This window comes from Saccopteryx leptura, chromosome 2, assembly GCF_036850995.1.
Source record: "Saccopteryx leptura isolate mSacLep1 chromosome 2, mSacLep1_pri_phased_curated, whole genome shotgun sequence".
Classification (NCBI taxonomy): domain Eukaryota; kingdom Metazoa; phylum Chordata; class Mammalia; order Chiroptera; family Emballonuridae; genus Saccopteryx; species Saccopteryx leptura.
The window spans coordinates 34494630-34509308 of record NC_089504.1 but is presented as its reverse complement, the minus strand read 5'-3'; the positions used below and the strand labels follow the sequence as shown (position 1 = coordinate 34509308).

Here is a 14679-nt window from a genome sequence, read left to right as displayed (position 1 = left end):
GCAAGAACTTAAAAGCCTGAGTTTGGACTCTGTTCTATAGGCAGTGGGTAGCCATGGAAGGCTCCTGAGCAGAACATGGTAGACTCAGACCTGGGTTTCCCACTCTCACGTTTATCCCCCATCTAGCTTGGCATCTTGGGCAAGCTGTCCCCTTCCCATAGTACAGATGCTTGCCTACTAGGCCCTGGCTGTGCAGGGCCACCTCTGTGTGCCCTCTGCTAGGCTGTGCCTCCACTAGGCTGACATCATTGATATCACTGTCCCCTGCTTTCTGACAAGGTACAATTACAGGAACAGAAGAGATGATGGTGTAGGCAAGGGAGGGTCCCTGAAATCTGTAAGAATTAGTAAGGGCCAAAGATGGCTTCAGCGTTGATCAAAGATAATCACAAGATGCCAAAAGCTACATAATACTGTCATGGGTAGGAATAGCAGGGAGGCAGGGTTTGTTTCCACATAGGCAAGAACTTGAGTGAATTATCTTCAGAAGTGGTGAAGTCCCCATCACTGGAGACAGTCAACCAGAGACCAGCTGACACTCATTGCAAGGAAATTGTGGAGTGTGTGGAAGATGAGAAAGACCCCATCCAGGCCTAGAAGCTGTGTACATGAAGCAACATGAACTCCCAGTGAAGACCATGGTTAAAAGAGACAATAGTTATTTTTATGTATACATACATATTAGAACACTGCTATCATTTAAAACATATATGAAAGCAATTAGCTGTTACCAGTAAATTTCTATAAATTCAAATCTGAAAGAGTAAGTGATCAGAATCTTTGCAGACATGAACCCCAAGGAAGCTCAGTCCTCTCCTGAGAATATTCAAGGAAACCCTTGCTACTGCCAGGTGGCAGTTAGTTAGGATTATCAATTGTCTCAGCACTAAGCACAGCAGGGGCTCTGCTGGGGATGCTCACACATCCTGGCAAGGCACAACTCTACAGTTTTTATGGCAAGTTCATATCCTTTGGCTCATTTGAGACTCAACACTGATAGATAGGATCATTACACCCATTTTACAGATGATGCTCCGAGAAGTAAAAAGTGACCAGCCTGAGGTCACGATTGTGGACCAAACCTGCAGTTTTCTGGCTAGTACAGGCCTTGGTGCACAGCATAGGAATTTGATAAAGGCCAATTTTCACCCTTTATAGTCCAGCTTTGTCTCTGCTACTCTCAAATACCCCTCTGGGTGTAAGGCCTCATTTCAGAGGCCAAGGGAAATACCGTATTTTTCGCTCCATAAGATGCACCTGACCATAAGACACACCTCGGGTTTTAAAGAGGAAAATAAGAAAAAAAAATATTCTGAACTAACTGGTGTGTTAAAATATTTAATAAAATACTGTATTTTTCACTCTATAAGACACACAGGTATTTTCCCCTCCACTTTTGGGGTGGGGGGAGTGTGTCTTACGGAGCGAAAAATAGAGTAATCCAAAGCTAGACTCATCCCATGGAGCAACCAGGCAAAAAAAGCGAAGCATTACAGGCCCACTGAGAGAGGAGCTAGAATGAGCATGTGCTTGGCCAGAGACTGGCTACATTCCCCCAACAGTATGGCCTGGTGGACATGAGCACGGACCCCAGGTCCACCATTAGCTGTGTGATTTGGGGCAAGTTACTCCTTGTGTGTCTCAATTTTGTCACGTGTAAAACTGGGATAACTTTCTACCTCCTAGGCGTGATGTGATGTGAGGATCAAATGAGTTCATAGTTGTAAAGCATTAGAACAGTGCCTGACAGAGCAAGGGCTGGATTACCTGGCCTCTGTGGCTGTGGGTCTGGGAACAGGTCTTGGTTTGCAGGGATGAACAGTTTCAAGTGTCCCTGTATTCCTGTCAGGAATGCCCTCACTTCTAGGCCATCCCTAACAGAATTAATTTCCTTTTTCTCAGGATTCCTAGAGCATAGTGCATAGACATCTATCCGAGCCAGAGTTTTAAATTATTTGATTAGAACTAAAGGCACTTTTGAGGTTCCTTCTGTCTTGTATTCTACTTGTATTTGAAATGCCATTTTTATGCAAGTGCCATATTTAGGTTAAAAACTATTGGAAATTCAGTTTTGGAGGTTTTTTTGTTGTTCAAACTAATGAATGCACCGAGTGTTTGAAACAGGAGGGGAGGCTCAGCTTTGCATCTGCCTCGCCCTACCACTGCCCTCTTGTCAAGCACCTAACGAGATACTTTTAATACGATATAACTTAAAAACCGTCTAGGGAATATGACAAATCAGGATGCTGAACCTTCAGAACTGAGGCACAGGCCTTGGAAAGAGGCCTTTCCCTCCCTGCTAGAGGAGTCGGCTGGCCTCTCTGAGAGGTCCTGCCAATTTGGCCTTCTCCATTTCTGTCACTTCTTTCTGGAAAATGGGGCTCTCTGGGTTTCCTTTTTTCTTTTTTGTATTTTTCCGAAGCTGGAAACGGGGAGAGACAGTCAGACAGACTCCCGCATGCGCCCGACCGGGATCCACCCGGCACGCCCACCAGGGGGGCGACGCTCTGCCCACCAGGGGGCGATGCTCTGCCCCTCCGGGGCCGTAGCTCTGTTGCAACCCGAGCCACTCTAGCGCCTGGGGCAGAGGCCAAGGAGCCATCCCCAGCGCCCGGGCCATCTTTGCTCCAGTGGAGCCCTGGCTGCGGGAGGGGAAGAGAGAGACAGAGAGGAAGGAGGGGGGGGGGTGGAGAAGCAAATGGGCGCTTCTCCTATGTGCCCCGGCCGGGAATCGAACCCGGGTCCCCCGCACGCCAGGCCGAAGCTCTACCGCTGAGTTAACCGGCCAGGGCCTCTCTGGGTTTCCTTGGCAACATCTGGATCTGAGGGATCTGAGGAGCACTGGGTGTCTGGCCTGCCCAAATTCTACTCTTAGCTCCTCTCTTTTTGATCCTAAGACAGTGGGGAAACTGCCAGTGGTTGCTTAGCCACCGCCACCTGCTGGTTCTTCCCAACATCCCCTGAGAAATGAGTAAGAAGTAGTATCTCCCAGGTTAAAGGCTGGGCCAAGGAGCAAATGAGATACTTCCCTGGGGGCTGGGGGCGGGACAGCCTTAATCACCATGGGCAACTTGAAGCAACTTTTTTTCAGGTCGGGGACCTTAGTCTCCCCAAAGGTACAATGAGGTCAGGCTGGGTGAGCTGTGAGGCTCTCCGGGCTCAGCTGCTCTGTGGTTCAGTGATAGCCAGCTGCTGGCTATTCCCGGCATGGGAGGGCAGGGACTTACAGAATTCAGGGTGGGGAGAGTATGGACATAGCTGCCCTTAGAAAGCTTGCAATCTAGTTGGAAAGATAGGTCTCAGGTTTGTGGTTCTGATAGTAAGAGATTCTTGTGGCTTGGGGAGACTTCCTTGATGCAGGTAAGCCTGGGGAAAACAAGCAAAGAAGAAAGGGCTTTCCTATATAAATGTGCATGAGGCAGGGGGCAGGACAGCTGCAAAGGTGCAGAGGTCAATAGTGTGACACAGTTCTGATCAGGAGTCTGAAAAGAGCTGTAGAAGCTAGCTGAGATGTAGTTTAGGGGTAGACTAGAATTTTGATTGCTAAGGTGAGGTGAGTGCTTTATCCCCCCCTGTAGTCCTTGGGAACCTTTTCATAGTTCTGAAAGGTAAGTGGTTTTAGGCAGATCATTGGCTATAGGTGGAAGAGGATGGGAGAGGGTTCAGGCCAGGAGCTATTAAGAGGCTCTTGATTCTAATGTGAAGGGAGGAAGCATGGACAAACTGAAGTAGAGTGGAAAGGACGGGGCAGATCCAAGGGACACTGGATAGGCAGATCAGGGCTGGGAGACTCATTCATTCATGTACTTATTGTGCACCTACTAAGTGCCAGGCGGTTCTGGCTCCTGTATGAGGGAAGCGGTCTGAGGCTAAGAATAGTGTATTGTGATTGGTCAGGATGCTCAGGGCTTACCTGCGGGTGTGGCCTTTCAGGAACGTGGACTAAAAGCAGTGTGGCATAAGTGCTTTGGTGGGGAGTTCTGATGAGAGCAGCAGCAGCGGACCCGTGTTTAGGGCGCAGCCTAGGAGAGGAACTGTTAGAGCACAAGGCATGACTGCGGGGAGACGATGGGTGTGTTTAATTAGGCGGTGCACCACCCACCGCTGGGTCGGGTGTGTCCAGAGTCCCGGAGAGCCAAGGACCGTCACTCCATTTCAGCCCCTAAGGCAGCCGCGGGATGCTGATGGCCCCTTCCCAGAGCCGCAGGGCAGGGTAGAGTGGCTCCTGGAACGCGGCGCGGAAGGTGTGGAGGGGTCTCATGCCGCCCGACACGTCGTAGAAGGCGAGGACGCCGGCCTCGTAATCTAGGAAGACACCCAGCCGGTCCGGGTCGTCGCGGGGCCGCAGACGGCTGCGCTGGCTGTCGTGGAAGGCCCAGTACTCGAGGTCGTAGCGCTTGAGGCACCAGGACTGGCGGTTGCAGCCCAGGCGGGCTGCGGCCGAGTCCCCGCGGCGCCGCAGGGAGGCATAGGCCACGCCCACCCACCAGCCGCAGCCCGCCTCCTGCACGTCCACTTCCCAGTAGTGGCGGCCGGCAGCGAAGCAGTCGCGGCTGAGCACCTGCCACAGCGAGTCAAAGCGCACCTCGGGCGTGGGCCCCAGGCTGCTTAGCAGGGCGCTGCGTACACTCAGCCGGTCGGTGGAGAGGCGCAGGCGCCTGTGCATCGTGTCCGGGTCCAGCGTGGGCGTGCGCGCGTCTGCGGAGGGCGGAGACACCAAGGCAGGCCTGGTGGGCGGGGCAAGCGCCGCCCCCGCCCCGGGAAACTGACCTGGCTCGGGCAGGCGGACTCACACGTGTTCACACTAGAAAGTGGGTAAACTCGGAAATCGCCCAGGGCAAAATTGGAAGTCCACCCTTTTAACTCTGCATTTGGGAAGGCGGCTGAGGGAACGTGGGAAGGAGAGCAAATTTTACCTTACGCCTGTTGTACCATTTTGAACCATAAAACTTGTTGCCAATTTCTAAAAATTTTAACTAAAATATAATCCCATCACTGGTAACACTAAGGAGTACAGCCTTCCAAGTTTTCCACTTGCTGCTTTATAGCTTTCCTCAACATTGGTATCATACCATACATATTCTTAGTCTTTTTTAAATTTATGATATATTTATGAACATTATACCACATCAAATATTATTTATTTATTTTACAGAGACACAGAGAGGGATAGATAGGGACAGACAGGAACGGAAAGAGATGAGAAGCATCAATCATCAGTTTTTTGTTGCGACACCTTAGTTGTTCATTGATTGCTTTCTCATATGTGCCTTGACCATGGGCCATCAGCAGACCCCTTGCTCGAGCCAGCGACCTTGGGTCCAAGCTGATGAGCTTTTGCTCAAACCAGATGAGCCTGCGCTCAAGCTGGCGACCTCAGGGTCTGGAACCTTGGTCCTCTGCATCCCAGTCCGACGCTCCATCCACTGCACTACCGCCTGGTCAGGCAAATATTATTTTAAAGAGCATTTTAATTGCAAAGCTAAGATTTTTATGAATGGATGCATTATAATTAAACCTACCTCCCCTTTTTAATGTTTAGGCTTTTCAGAAAGCTTTTGAAAATACTAATATGATAATATCTTTATGTATTTGATTATTTTCCTTTTAATTTTTATCAATTTTTAGAGAGAAAGGGAGAGACAACAAGGGAGAGAGAGAAACATTTGATTTTTTTCGGCTTATTCCTGCTGTTATTGGTTGGCTCTTGTGCGTGCCCCGATGGGGTATCAAGCCTACAACCACGCATGTTCAGAGGATGCTCTAAACAACTGAGCACCTGGCCAGGCCCTAATTATTTCTTTAGGATATATTTCTGACAAAGTAATTGTTGGGTCAACAGGGATGATTGTAAGGCTTTTAGTAAATATTGCCAAATTATCCTCCAGAAATGTCATAGTGATTAAACTCCCAATAATAGTTCTCATTGCATTATACCACATACATAGACAAAGATTTTTAAAAAGTCTGGATCGTAGGGTGTGTGGATATTCAGCTTTAAAAGACACTACCAAATAGTTTTCTCAGTGTTTTGGAGTTTTCCATAGCGAGGTTTTATACATTCTTTGTTAGATTTATTCCTAGATTGGTTTTTTTGTTTGTTTGTTCTGTTCCAAATTCGGAGTAACATTTACTTTTATTTTTTTATTTATTTACTTTGGTGTCACATCATATTTTATTTAATAAAGCTCCTAAATCATATGGAATGTATCAGTTTGTGCTATATTCAATTGCTGGCTTAGAAATTTTTTTCACTTAGTAGATGATTTTTTTTTACAGTTTTTAATAACTTTATTGAGGAATAATTACATAAACTGCACATACTTTAAGATTTAATCCTACTTTTAAAAAATGTTATTGAAAATGATTTAAAATTTTTATTTTCTAATTGTTTATTGCCAATATGATTTTTGTGCACTGACACTACATCCAGCAGCTGTTCTAAATTCACTTATTAATTCTAATTTATCTGTACATTATTTCAAATATTCTATAAATAAATACCATCATTTATGAAGAACCTTTTCTCCCTTTTCTAGTCCTTATAGCTTTCATTTCTTTTTCTTTTTCTTTTTTTTTTTTTTTCATTTCTCTGAAGCTGGAAACGGGGAGAGACAGTCAGACAGACTCCCGCATGCGCCCGACGGGATCCACCCGGCACGCCCACCAGGGGCGACGCTCTGCCCACCAGGGGGCGATGCTCTGCCCATCCTGGGCGTCGCCATGTTGCGACCAGAGCCACTCTAGCGCCTGAGGCAGAGGCCACAGAGCCATCCCCAGCGCCCAGGCCATCTTTGCTCCAATGGAGCCTTGGCTGCGGGAGGGGAAGAGAGAGACAGAGAGGAAAGCGCGGCGGAGGGGTGGAGAAGCAAATGGGCGCTTCTCCTGTGTGCCCTGGCCGGGAATCGAACCCGGGTCCTCCGCATGCTAGGCCGACGCTCTACCGCTGAGCCAACCGGCCAGGGCCTCTTTTTCTTGTTTAAGATAGTGTCTAGGAAATCTAGAACAGTATTGCATAAAAGTGGTTATAGTGGGCATTCCTTTTTCTCACTCTTGGGTAAATACCCAACAGAAATGAATATATATGTGTATAAAAAGATGTGCACAAGAATGTTGATAGCAACGTTATGCACAACAGGCAAAAAAGGAAACATCCAAAATGTTCTTCAATCATATACAATGTGCTATAGTCATATAATGGAATACTATACAAATGAACTGCTACACACAGTAATATGGATGAATCTCATAAATGTTGAATGACAGAAGACAAAAAAGAATATAGAAAAGTCAAAAAAGAGTATAGAAAAGTCAAAGGCAGGCAAAACTAATCTTTAGAGTTAGAAGTTAGGAGAGTCATTACCCTTGGGGGACAGTGGCTAGGAGCTGGAACAAGGAAGGCTCTGGGGAGCAGGCAATGTCTATTACTTTTTAAAAATCATTGAGCTGTACTCCTTTGGTTCGTGTATGTTGCTTTATGTATTTTAGATTTCAATTAAAGTTTACTTTTTAAAAATGCATGCCAAACCTGACCAGGTGGTGGTGCAGTGGATAGGGCGTTGGACTGGAATGCAGAGGACCCAGGTTCAAAACCTGAGGTCACTGGCTTGAGCACGAGCTCATCTGGCTTGAGTGTGGGCTCACTGGCTTGAGCATAGGATCATAGACATGACTCCATCATTGCTAACTTGAGCCCAAAGGTCGCTGGCTTGAGCAAGGGGGTCACTCGCTCTGCTGTAGGCCCCTGGTCAAGGCACATATGAGAAAGCAATCAATGAACTAAGGAGACTAAGGAGCTGCAACGAAGAATTGATGCTTCTCATCTCTTTCCCTTCCTGTCTGTCTGGCCCTGTCTGTCCCTATCTCTGTCTCTCGCTCTGTCACACACACACACACACACACACACACACACACAAAATGCATGCCCAGTAATTTCACTTTGAGAAATTACTCCCAAAAAATAATCCAAAGAGCTAAGGTGTGTTCATTTACGTTTCATTAATTCAACAAGTACTGTATTTCCCCATGTGTAAGACACACACTTTTTCAAAACTTTGGAGTCTAAAAACTGGGTGAATCTTATACAGTGGTTGTGGCATTTCAAATGCCATAGATGGAACTGAGGACAAGGCAATCTATGAAGACAGTGATTCATCATCAGACACAGATGAGGACAAGCTAATAGATGGGAGTTTTGACAGTGATGAAGAGTTGTATGAATTTTATGATGAATAAAACTTGAGTTCAATAACTTTATGTAATACATTTGTTTTCAAATTTAAGGTGCACCTTATACATAGGAGCGTCTTATACATGGGGAAATATGGTATGTACAAGAATGGATGTTTATTGCTGCATTGTTTAAAGAAAGGAAAATGTAGAGCAACCTAAATGTCCCACATTATGAGATTAGTTAAATATGGCATGTTCATTCAATGGAATACTGTGTATCTTTTAAAAATAATAATATTTATATGTATTGAAATAGAAAATTGTTCAAGCTATACTGTTAAATTTAAGGAAACTGATAAAAGGATATCTATAATACGATCCTTTTAAAATTATCTATATACATATTGACTTTTAAAGTGTCCAAGAGAATATATGCCAGAATATTAACAGCATTTTTCTCTGGGGAAAGCAATTGTTTTCTTTTTGTCTATCTGTAATTTCTAATTTTTAACAAGAACAATGCATTACCTGTGTAATTTTTTAAGAGAACAGAGATGTTCACACTATATCAGTAAATGAAAACACATATTGGCCCTGGCCGGTTGGCTCAGTGGTAAAGCATCGGCCTGGCGTGCAGAAGTCCCGGGTTCGATTGCCGGCCAGGGCATACAGGAGAAGCGCCCATCTGCTTCTCCACCCCTCCCCCTCTCCTTCCTCTCTGTCTCTCTCTTCCCCTCCCGCAGCCGAGGCTCCATTGGAGCAAAGATGGCCGGGGCGCTGGGGATGGCTCTATGGCCTCTGCCTCAGGCGCTAGAGTGGCTCTGGTCACAACAGAGCGAAGCCCCAGATGGGCAGAGCATCGCCCCCTGGTGGGCAGAGCGTCGCCCCCTGGTGGGCGTGCCAGGTGGATCCCGGTCGGGCGCATGCGGGAGTCTGACTATCTCCCCATTTCCAGCTTTAGAAAAATACAAAAAAAAAAACACAACAAAAACAAAACAAAACACAGATTACCAAACAGTATGTATAGTACGATACCAAGTTAAAAATATATTAAGTATATAGAGTTATGCTAAAGAACACTAGGAGGGCAAATAATAGTAGTTATCTACTACTACATGTCTACCAGGGTAGACATGAATGGAAGAATTTCCAAACTCTCCAGTGATTTATAAGTGATCTTCTTTTTTAAATTTTTGCTTTCCGCCTGACTCTGGTGGCTCAGTGGATAAAACATTGACCTGGAACGCTGAGGTTGCTGGTTCAAATCCCTGGGCTTGCCTGATCAAGGCACATATAGGAAGCAACTACTACAAGTTGATGCTTCCTGTTTTCTCTCTCTCTCTCTCCCTCTCTCTCTCCCCCCTCTTTAAAAATTAATAAATAAAAAATTATTTAAAAAAATTTTGCTTTCCTTTGTTTCCTAATTTTTCTACAATGAACATTATTTCTGTATTAAAATAAACTAATAATAAAGGTTAAAAAAACAAGTTGGGTCTCATAGGGATAAAAAGGGACCTCCATTTCTGTGACCTCCCTCCCACCCATGCACCCCACCCTCTCCATCCTGGAGGTCTTACATTTTAAGAAGAGTGATCGCTCTGGTGAGGGGCTGATTTTCAACAAGGAATCCGGCTTAGTGCTAGAGAAGCTGGCGAGCCTGCAGCTCAAGTCTGTAATGAACGGTGAGAAATGAATGCCCGGCGCTCAGGCAAGCAGCATGAATTATAAAGCATACTAAAGACATTACAAAGCTGGAAAGTCACATAATCTGTCTCCTAGAATCCCATGCAAATTTAGGTAGGAAATGCATATTCACAGCCACTGGAAAACTCCTGGACAATGCTCAGATCTGAGGAGAAACACACTTTCCAGTTTTCCAGTTCGCTCTAGGAAACTCAGCGAAGGCAGGTCCGTGTGACTGAGTCCCGAGCATACAGAGGAGATGGCAGGCTCTGGGACCATCCTCAGAATCAACTATGTATTCAGCAGTCAGTGATGAGGGCTACCTCATGACAGAAGTTCCAGGCAAGTTCCAGAATAAAGGCAGAAAATAAGAAATTAAAGGTGAGTCCAGAAAGGTAACGTTCAGGTCTTATTCGGGTGAAAGGGAGTTCAGGGGGAAACCCAAGCCATGGTCCTGTCTTCAACCGCTCAGTCAGCCATTTAGCTCTTTAGGGTGAGAAGTGGGCTCACTGGAGCTACCAATCAAGGCAGAGGGAGCTCCAGGTCACAGAGAAGAGTGGTGAAAGGGCTCTGAGGCTTGGAGGGGTCTGGGAAGACATCACGGAGGAGGAAGCACCTCCACTGACAACTAAAGGAGTGGGGAGATTTGGGCAACCAGAAAAAGGATGGGAGGTTTTCCTAACAAAAGGGTATAGCGAGAAGACATTAAGGGCAGGAGCGAAGAGCGGCATGTCTACAGTGAGGAGCGTGAAAGGTGTCTGAGGATAGACATGAGCAGAGGGATCTCCAAAGCACGCTCTCGTGAAGAATGGATGAACAGGATGGGAGTGGAGGCAGAGGCCCTGATGGGAGACTGAGACCTGAACAGGGGCGGCAGGGATGGAAAGGGGGCTGGCTCAGTAAATACTGCAGTGGCAGAAATGCCAGGGCTTACCTGTTTACTGGAATGGGGAATGAAGAGCAAACTGGAGTCGAGAAGCAGCTGACAGGGAGGGGTGGGGTTGGGGAGGGTGCTGGACTCCATTTTGGCCTATTGAGCCTGCAGTGTCTGGACTGCACGGGGTGGGGGGGGGGGGCACTGGAAGGGCAGTGGCGTTGTAAAGTCCCATCTCCTTGGGCCCTTCCTAGTAGTTGGCACCTCTCAGTCTTACCTGTGACAGTAAGAATGATGGCCTCATCTTGAGATATATTGACTGCTACCATTGTGACATGTAATTTTCTTTTTAAATAATTATATCTCTAGAACCTTTCAGTCAGACTATGTGTTCGAAATTCCAGTGGCAGTTATGAGCAAAGAGAACACCATCCACAACATTAAAAACCTGCTTTGACAAACTGGCCTAGGAAAATGCACTGCTCGGTCCTGCTGCGTGAATCTTAGTTTCCCAAACTGTGTCCTCTTGTGTCAGCTTGAAATGCCTTTCCTGGTTTCCTCCCACGCCCCAAATCTTAGTGATTGATTAAGGCCCTACTCAAGTACCAGCTCCTCCAGGAAGGCTTCCTGGTTTACCAACCAGAATTCTCTCTCCTTTGTCTGAGCTCCCTTGGCCCCTGGCTGTGTCTTCTGTATCTCACTTCATGACCTCGGCTTGCTCTGCAGCCAGGGCCTGGCCTCACCTCTCTCCATTTCCCAGAGGTGCTCAGTGGGTGCTTGTAGCATTTCTGCCTTGCGTCCTCCCACTCTTCTCCTCCTCTTCTCCTGATCAGAGCTGGCAATGCCCTGCCAGCCCCACTTGACGAGGTGGCTTCCATTTCTCCACCTCATCTCTTACCACTGTGCTGCAGTCACTATGGCCCCTCTCTCTGTGCCCAAACTCATCAAGTTCTTTCCTCACTTTGGGCCCTTGGCACATGCTGTTCCTTCTGCCTAGATGTTTCCCCCAGATGTAAAAATAGCATCAGTAACAGATAACACTTCCATAATGCTTATTATGCCTGAGCACCACTCAGCCCTTTGCATATAAGAACTTGTTTAATTCTTACCACAACCCTAGGAGGGGGGAACTATATTATCACCTGTGTTATGGATGTGGACAGAGAGGCAGAGAAAAGCTAGGTGCTTTACCGAAGATGGCAGGGTTGGGAAGTGGTGGGCCTGGGACAGGAGCCCGGGCAGTGTAGCTCCGAGGCGTGCCGTGGCCCCTGTGCTCTCCAGCCCTTCCACTCTGCGGAGCGCACAGACGCTTCCTTCCAGTCAGTCCCCACGTCCACTTCCCAGAGAGGACTCGCCCACCTCCCCGTATAAAATACCTCCTCCTCCTCCTGATCACCCTCTATTCCACTTGCACCTGCTTTACTTTTCTTCAGAGCACCTATTGCTGACACATATTCATTTGTTGCCTGTCTTCTTCCCAAAATACAGCACCACAAAGGCAGGAGCTGTGCCTGGCACATAGTAGGGACTCCATAAATGTTCTGAATGAATCATAGTAGCAGAGATGAATGAATGAACAAATGAATGAATGAATGGATGGATGAATAGATATTTCTGAGCACCTGCTTTGTGTCAGGCCCTGCAGAAACCTAAGAGCTGGACTCAAAATGGCTCTTGTCCACTGGGCATTATGAGAGAGAGGGAGGGAGGGCAGGCGCTGGAGAGGGAGAGCAGAGAGAGAGGCTCCAGGGGAGGGAGTGAGCCCAGGGTGATGTGGAAAGGCTTCATAAGTGAGCACAGCTGTGCTGGCCCCACCCACAGTGATGGTGGGACTCGACCAGGAAGAAGAAGAGGAGAGGGAGTTGACCATTCCAGCTGGGACCCCGGAGCAGGCCAGGTGGGGGTGTGGCAGAAACTCAGGAGCAGACCAGTGTGGTTTCGAGAAGCAGAACATGGTCTCAGGAGGGGGAGGAAGTGAAGGCAGAAGGGTGGGCTGGGCGCAGGCCCAGGAATCCTTGACCACCTAGCCAAGGGGCTCTGTGTAGGAGAGACAGGATTCGCCGTGGTGGTCGTCCCAGGTGTCTCTGGGCTAAAAGGACACTAAGGGAGTAAGAGACACAAAGTTGGTCACATGGTGACTTACTTTCCTTTAAGCGAACCTCTAGTGGCGTCTGCATCATGTTCTGCATGGCTTCCACGAAGCCCTTGAAGAAGATCTTGATGGGCTCGAAGGACTGGGGCACGGGGTGGCACAGCTCCACCAAGCTCATCTGCTGCTTTATCTCCTTCTCAGTGGCCGTGAACTCCTGCATGGGCACGCAGGGTCAGGGTGACTCCACAGTGACATCAGGACAGACCTGGGCCATCAAGCGCAGGCCCCACCACACCCTGGGATATGCGGCCAGGAGCGACTGCGCCAGGCCCACCCAGCAGGCCCTGGGGTGGAGGACGTGGGGCAGTTCAGTCCGGCTTTAGTGCCGGCACCATTCCTCCCTTCTTCCCTTCCTGCCTCCGTGTTCACTGAGACCTTCGCTGTGCCAGGCGTTGGCATTAGCAGCAGAAAGAGGGGGCAGTATGACTACTCTGCCTTTAAGTGGCTCACCATCTTGAAAGCTTTACAGACAATGTGACAGGGTTCTGCCTGAGATACAGAGGGGACAAGAAGAGTGAGGGGCCAATTTCCCTGGGGAAGGAGCCCCTGGAAATTCAAATGAAATGCTGCCCAAGGGGTTGTGGCTACCACAGTGGGGACCTGGTCCTGTTTTCTGCCTGGATAGCACCTTTTAATTCTCCTTCCTGTATGGGTGTGGCTTTGCTCAGTAAAAGCTGGAAAATACACTCTCCCAGTCTCCTTTGCACCCACCCGTGGGGCAAGCGTGTGATGTGACACCTCCAATCTAAGACTTGCATGCTGAAATGAGAGGTGAAGAACTGACAGCCTCCTGTAGGGGGCAGTAGTGGTGGAGGTTTCAGGGCCAGTGCCCTGGGCCAGAGCTGTGATTTCTTGCTCAGCAGAGAAGCAATGGGGGTCAACCTGGAGCACACCTGTGCTGTGGCCTGGACTTCATCCTGACTTTCTGGCCCTCCTGGAGATCCTAGGAGCTGCCTAATACTCTTTCATAAACTCCTTTATTTATTTATTTTTTTCAGTGAGAGGCAGAGTGGCAGAGAGACAGACTCCCACATGCGCCCCAACCTGGACCCACCCAGCAACCTTTCTGAGGTTGATACTCTGCCCACCTAGGGCCGCTGCTCCATTGCTTGGCAACCAAGCTATTTTAGCACCTGAGGAGAGGCCATGGAGCAATCCTCAGCACCCAGGGTCAACTTGCTTGAACCATCTGAGCCATGGCTGTGGGAGAGGGAGAGTGACAGAAAGAAAGAGAGGGGAAGGGAAGGGTGGAGAAGCAGATGGTTGCTTCATCTGTCTGCCCTCACTGGGATTGAACTGAGGACTTCCACAAGCCGGTCGAAAGCTCTATCTTTGATCCAACCAACCAGGGCCTATAAACTCCTTTCTTCCTTCAAACAGTTACAGTAGATGTTCTTATTTGCAGCTAAGAACCCTGTTGGCACTTTCTGAAGGGCTGTCCTGGGCATGGAGTTAGAAGACAGCAGATTGTCTTAGGTGAGCAGGCCCTGGCTAGTGGGCAGTGCTGCCCAAGACAGGGAGGGAGGGTGGGTTGGGCAGAGGTAGGCCCACCAGGCAGCATGCTGGACCTTGGGAGAGGGCTGTGAGATGGTCCCCAAGCCCCGTCCCGCCTGCGAAGCTACGGGTCTAGAGTTCATCCTCATTTGGGTGGGGATGAAGATAATTTGTGGGAAACCAGGGCTAAGGTCACACTTGGAGGGCTGGAGTGGAGCTGGCCAGGGAGTCAGAGCACTAGTAGGGAGGGCAGGTGGGTGGGATAGGACTGGGGAGGGGAATGAAGGACAAATGCCACCACCTG

General features: G+C 48.2%; 1 protein-coding gene across 1 annotated transcript in view; it reads right to left on the bottom strand.

Moving 5' to 3' along the window:
- Positions 1 to 2574: 2574 nt before the first annotated feature.
- TRIM14 (tripartite motif containing 14) overlaps positions 2575 to 14679 on the bottom strand; it is a 29669-nt gene continuing 17564 nt past the window's right edge. Inside the window, exons 4-6 of the mRNA XM_066367602.1 lie at positions 12873 to 13035; positions 9750 to 9842; positions 2575 to 4698 (exon numbers count right to left, since the gene is read on the bottom strand). Of these exons, the coding sequence (XP_066223699.1) occupies positions 4163 to 4698; positions 9750 to 9842; positions 12873 to 13035 (792 nt within the window). The 3' untranslated portion in view covers positions 2575 to 4162. The remainder of the gene's footprint in view (positions 4699 to 9749; positions 9843 to 12872; positions 13036 to 14679) is intronic.